This window comes from Leptodactylus fuscus, chromosome 5 (assembly GCF_031893055.1).
Source record: "Leptodactylus fuscus isolate aLepFus1 chromosome 5, aLepFus1.hap2, whole genome shotgun sequence".
Classification (NCBI taxonomy): domain Eukaryota; kingdom Metazoa; phylum Chordata; class Amphibia; order Anura; family Leptodactylidae; genus Leptodactylus; species Leptodactylus fuscus.
In genome coordinates, this window is record NC_134269.1 from 33,147,486 (window position 1) to 33,153,834 (window position 6,349).

At 46.2% G+C, this 6,349-nt stretch overlaps 1 protein-coding gene across 1 annotated transcript; it reads left to right on the forward strand.

Moving 5' to 3' along the window:
• Positions 1-359: 359 nt before the first annotated feature.
• DNAJB1 (DnaJ heat shock protein family (Hsp40) member B1) lies at positions 360-6,349 on the forward strand. Its single transcript, XM_075272788.1, has 4 exons — positions 360-461; positions 1,525-1,771; positions 4,240-4,811; positions 4,984-6,349. Exons 2-4 carry the CDS (start codon positions 1,561-1,563, stop codon positions 5,212-5,214), a joined length of 1,014 nt encoding a protein of 337 aa, XP_075128889.1. The 5' UTR covers positions 360-461; positions 1,525-1,560; the 3' UTR covers positions 5,215-6,349.

A 6,349-nucleotide genomic window follows, 5' to 3' on the forward strand; every position in this document is an offset into this window, starting at 1 on the left:
TGTCTTATGTACTATACTATATACCATACTATAACATGTGTGCTAACTACAAGTCCCATAATGCACAGTCTAATACACCCACCGCTTCTGCCCTCAAAACTAGCGTGCCCACACTGCCCAACTTCAATATGGCGACAGCTCAGTGATCAACACCTGCTCTCTGATTGGTCATATCTCTGGCCTAAACTGCCTAACAACCAATCATCTGTTGTAGGCGTGTCTTTCAGCCGCAGGATACGGCGATAGGCCACAACCTACAACGTACTGATTGGTCGAGCGGAGTCACTTCCTAGTGATTGGTTTAAATTCTTCCTCTGAGCGTTGTGATTGGCCGACGGCTCCTGAAGTTTCTGGAGTGCGGAAGAAAGATCTGGAAGGTTCTGGAGGTGGAGCTGCGTCTATAGAAGAGCCTGGCTGTCACGGAGGCCGAGCAGAAGAGTCAGTACGAGCGCTGGATACAGGTTCGTGGTGCTGAGGGACGGGGGAGGCTTGTTGTATGTGATGGGGGAGTTTCTATAGACTATGGGGTGTATAAGGGGGTCTTATTGGTGTTAGTTCACCCTTTAGTGTTACTGCTCACAGCTGAGGTTTTGCTACAGTGCTCTCCAGTCTAGACAACCCTTTATACCCCCTACAGCATGAACTATGTGTCTGTCACTGATACATTGTACCAAACCACCAGCACAATAGTAAGATCCGCACTGTATCCAGTCTGGACAATACTAAATACAATCACAATGTAACAAACCTTCAGCTGTGAGATGTATTGGGTCTGTGTGGGGTTTATGGCTCTGGATGATGTAATTAAAGGGGTTTTCTATTAATATTGGATATCCCTTAGGCACAGGGTAGATGGGGGTCTGATTGCGGGGGCGCCGGTACTATTAAGAAGGGGGTCCGGAGTGCCCTGTGTGTCTGGGGCTTGGTGTATCATCATACATGTACACCACTGCCGAGTTACATAGTGGACCCCAGTTATTGTGAGTCTGGGGGGGCCCAAGGGGATAATCCCTGTAATTGGTCCCATTCGCTAGCGGAGGTCTTGGAAATGCTGAAGGTTTGATACTAAGTCTATAAGTCGCAGAACTTTTCAGGCAGCGTCTTTGGCGTGTGATTTGCATGCGGTATGTGGCGGTGTGTTTACCTGTGTATTAGCTGGTGTTTGCTCTGTATAGAGAAGTAATACTGGGCTCTGTAAAGAGTTCAGGACGCTCAGTACTACTGTCGAACTATAGTAGTAGCCCTTGTTCATTACATCGGGTTCTGAGAAAGTTTGGTAACAAATAGAGGTGCCCACCCAGCTTTCCCAGTACCTGAAATCCCCGGCGATCACCTGTGGCTTCAGGGAAACCCAACCATCCACCTATTATACTACCGTATTACACATATATAACGAGATATAACGGGAGACCCCCCACTATGATGTCCATCTTTCCCTTTGCTATGGTCATCCTCCCCATTCTTCTTGCACCCGCTTTTCTGCGTATCTATGTGTGATACTAATGTGTACTCCGCTCCTCACAGGGTTTGCACTACTAACTGGAAAGATAACCCTGAACCATGGGCAAAGATTACTACAAGACTCTTGGATTGGCCAAGGGGGCATCGGAGGAGGACATCAAGAAGGCGTACAGAAAACAAGCCCTGAAGTATCACCCAGATAAAAACAAGGATCCCGGAGCTGAGGAGCGCTTTAAAGAGATTGCCGAAGCCTATGATGTGCTGAGTGACCCCAAGAAGAGGGAGATATTCGACAAATATGGAGAGGAGGGTATGTGTGTATGTGGGTGATACCAGAGGGTGTGGCTGAATGCACTTGGCCAAACTCTGCCGAAATGGGGCGGGGGAGTGGCTTCATAATGTTGCGGTTAAATCATGTGGTGATACACCGCCACCACGTATGGGCATGTGTTGGCAGTATGCCTTCAGCTATCTGACTTCACCCCTGCCTGACCTCGTATGTCAGCCTTAAAGGGAATATTCTGGGCCTTACATTATGATGACCTTTCCTTAGGTTTGACATCCGTGACCCCTGCGGAGCAGCTATAGCCCTCATGAGTGCAGCAGCCTTTTCCCTGTGTCGCTGATGTCACATTGTACAGAAGCAGTTTAGTTCCATTCAATTGAATGGGGCTGAGCTGCAATACCAAGCACATCCCCTAGGATCTCTGCAGCCCTGTGCTTGACCACAGTACACCCCCGAACCCTGCAGTTCCTTTAACTAGCTGCTCAATGGGGCTTCTGGGTGTCAGAGCCCTCACTATTCGTGATCTCTTAAGGATAGATCCTTGATATGTAAGGGGGAAACACGGTGGCTCAGTGGTTAGCACTGCAGCCTTGCAGCGCTGGAGTCCTGGGTTCGAATCCTGCCAGGAACAACATCTGCAAGGAGTTTGTATGTTGTCCCCGTGTTTCCTCCCATTCTACAAAGACAAAAAAAAAGTACATTGTGATCCCTATATGGGGCTCAATCTACATAAAAAAACAAAAACTATTGCAGATCCTCAATATGTAATTTCCTAAAAACCCCTTTAAGTAATACTTAGCTGGAATAAAATGCACCAAGTTTATTAAGGAGAACACACCTCTTAATAAAATTAATAATAACTGATGGTCCAGCCCCTTCTTGTTAATCCCTCCCACTTGACACTTCTCAGATGTGGCAAGAGGAGAAAAAAAGTCTGCAAATCTGATGGTAGTGCCAAAATGTCGGACTTTCTTTAAAACTGTCTCAAAGCTTTACAGTTGGCCCCACTTTCTGATAATCTACCCTGTAATAGTTCTGTATGACTAGCAAGCAGCATGTGCTCAGTGACTTTAGGTTTCTACTCATAGACTAGGTGGTGGCCACAGTGTCATGGCTGATCGGTACATTCCTCCAGTCACGGCTACAGGTGTGGCATCGGGATATCTCCTGGCAACTGTGATCCTTATCCAGCCGACACGCCTCGGTAAACCTGTGTGTGCTTGTTTTATTAGCACATGGAGTCTAGTAGTGTATGAGCCTACCTCGTGGCATGCAGTGCCCTTTCTGATGGCACAGAGGGCAGGGCTCTCTCATTGCTTCTTTACTGAGCCCTACAAATCAGGTCCACAAGGTTCTCGTTCTCCTCCTCTTGTGTCCTGTTGCTTTATTTGCCACTTGGGAAGACAATGAGATAGATAGAATTTTTTTTTTTTTTTTTTTTAATGTAGGTTGTGACCCCATATAGAGATCACAATGTATATTTATTTCCCTATCAGTATGTCTTTGTAGAATGGGAGGAAATCCACACAAACACGGGGAGAACATACAAACTCCTTGCACGTGTTGTTGCGGGATTCGAACCCAGAACTCCAGCACTGCAGTGCTAACCACTGAGCCACCGTGTTGCCCCGAGAATACAATGATTCTATAGGATGGGGTGGTATACTATCTGCAGCTTATTCGTTAGATGAGCTTCTTCCTCGCCGCTGACCATTCTCCCTGCCTGTAATGATCTGTGTAGTTGTCAGGAGACGTGTCAGTACACAGGTCCCGTCCTGTCAGCTCCTCGCTATTTCTGCAGCTCAGGACATGTCTTGTGCTTTTATCTTTACCTTAGGTCTTGGTTCATTGCAGTTCTTCCAGTGTTTTCCTTATCATATACAACTGGGCAATCCATATGCATCATTGTCAAGTCGTCCTTTCATATATCCTACTGATTTATTACCGGCTTGACTCCTGATATGGTGGGGAAGGGGGCGTTAAAGGAATATAAACCTAGTTATAATAACACTAAATGAAGGCACCAAGTGCATAAGCTTCCTGATTCTTTGGATTTATCCCACCCGGCCTTGGGCTACATCTTGGTGCCCTTGTTCTGGTGGCTGCAAGCCTTCTGTATATTACTTGAATGGTGCCTTTGTAATACTGCAGCAGTTCCCATCCAGCAGCTGCAGTTTTCCCTGCAGACTTGGCACCCGTTGACTAGTTAATGACCATATTAAAGGGGTTGTCTGTGGCAAGTCATCTCCTTTAAAAAGATGTCGCCACATTGTCCCAGTAAAGTTTTGAAATCCCTCAAACTTGGAATTGAAGCTGCTAAGTGTCCATAGATAATCAGGGGATGTTGTTTGTAAAGAAAGGAAGTCATCTAATGTGTGGGATTCTGAGACTGGCATTGTGTTATAAGGACACTTGTAAGAAATCTTCAGAATATTCAGCACATACCACGCGTTGGCTTGCAAAGAAGTAACATTAATTCTTCTCTTGAACAGGTCTTAAAGGAACCCCAGGTGGAGGAGGATGCGGTGGTCCCAATGGTCCTTCCTTCAGTTACACCTTCCACGGAGATCCTCACGCCATGTTTGCAGAGTTCTTTGGAGGTCGTAACCCGTTTGATTCCTTTTTTGGAAGGGGAGACGAGGACATGGACACAGATGACCCTTTCTCAGGATTCGGCATGGGTGGCTTTGGTCACTTAGGTGGCTTCCCTAGGGCTGCCCCCGGACGTCGTGAAGCGATTCCCAAAAAGCAAGACCCTCCGGTGATCAGGGAGCTGCCAGTTTCTCTAGAGGAAATCTTTACCGGCTGCACCAAGAAGATGAAGATTTCTCACAAACGACTGGGTCCGGATGGAAGGAGCGTCCACACAGAGGACAAGATCCTTACCATCCAGGTCAAGAGGGGCTGGAAGGAGGGCACCAAGATCACTTTCCCCAAGGAGGGTGATGAGACTCCGAGCAACATCCCTGCAGATATTGTGTTTGTGCTGAAAGACAAAGCTCATGCCGTGTACAAGAGGGATTCATCGAATGTGATCTACACAGCAAAGATCAGCCTGCGAGAGGTGAGTGACAACTCGTGGGTGATGGCCTAGTCTAATAATACTCTCTTTTTTGACTTGGTGGTGAGGCACTGACAACAGATTGCTTGGAAATTTGAGTTTAGTAGCTTTATGCCCACCTTGGACTGATTTCTTCAGCACTGTTTCTTACCATTTCTTGTTTGTCTCCTACCAGGCTCTCTGCGGCTGCTCCATTAACATCCCCACATTGGACGGTCGCACCATTCCACTTGTCAGCAAAGACATCATCAACCCAGGGACAAAGCGCAGGATTCATGGAGAAGGACTTCCTCTCCCAAAGGCCCCTGATCAGCGAGGGGATCTCATAGTGGAGTTTGATATTCGCTTCCCCGAGCGTCTGTCTTCATCTTCGCGGGAAACACTAGAACGGGTCCTGCCTGCATAATGATCCTATTGACCACACCTAATGTAACACAGACCAAAGCGGTACTGACAGGCCTGCCCCACATGCCTGCAGTGCCTGAGAAGCTGGAAAAACCTTCACGGGGGCATTACGCTCATAAACAAGGCACCGTATGAGCCTAAATATAAATCTTATCTTTTGGGGGGTTTTTTTATATCACATTCAATAAGTCCTGAACCAGCTACCACTGAACGTCTTAAAGGTGATGACGGTTTTAAGAGCCCGCTGATTAAGACTGCGCTGTTTAGATAGAAGCCTCCCATATTCGCAGTGTGGCGGATGTATGCGCACTCTTTACATATTTAGTCTTGTGTTTAGAAACCTATCTGCTATCGCCATTTGTAAGTATCGAGCGCTTGTGGCCGTAGCTCAGGATGCCGCAGTCCTATGTAAGAGTCTCACAGCAGATTACAATATTAGCCCGTCATCTCATTCTTTAACTCTATCATCTCTATTCATTTCAGTCATGCGTCTCTGCTTACTGGAACGGCATCGCTCTGCCTGGCAGGGTTTTGCACATGCCACATAGTGGCCGATACCTGTTTAAAAAAAAAAGGAAAAATTCTTCTCATCTCTTATGTACACGTTATCAAGCCTTGTTTTAAATGGGAGGCAGATGCTGTTAGTGTTTTTTTTTTTTTTTATAACCCATTTTTTTGCACAGTTGCACTTGTTTAAACCAGCCACCAGCTGGCGCCAAGGAGCCGATTTCTGGCTCCAATATAAAAACCTTGCAACTTAGATGTATCTAGAATAGAAGTGGACGGACCTATTAGATAAGAACTGGCTCACTCCAGTGTCCCCTCTATAAATACATTTGTATTTGTGTTGTAAATATTATATATAAATCTTTTTATTTTAATCTGTTCGGTGTTCATGCTGTAAATACGTGAGCTGCAGGTGACTTGGAAGCTGTGTGAGGTTGGGCTGGTGAATGATCTGTGATGTATGGCGTTTGGATACAGAGATTTTTGTTGTATTTGTATAAGATGAGGACATTTCCTAGTACTGCCTATATGTCCAGTGACTGGCCACGTGAAGCACTTGTAAGAGTGGCGTTGGGGTTCCTGGACCTCGTGGAAACATCTCCAACACTAAATAAAGTATTTTCTATAAA

Bases quoted from the DNA above. Each gene is read 5' to 3' on its own strand.
- DNAJB1 (XM_075272788.1), top strand. From the start codon at position 1,561: ATGGGCAAAGATTACTACAAGACTCTTGGATTGGCCAAGGGGGCATCG. The intron at 1,772-4,239 runs GTATGTGTGTAT...TCTCTTGAACAG, and splicing joins CGACAAATATGGAGAGGAGG to GTCTTAAAGGAACCCCAGGT. The intron at 4,812-4,983 runs GTGAGTGACAAC...GTCTCCTACCAG, and splicing joins CAAAGATCAGCCTGCGAGAG to GCTCTCTGCGGCTGCTCCAT.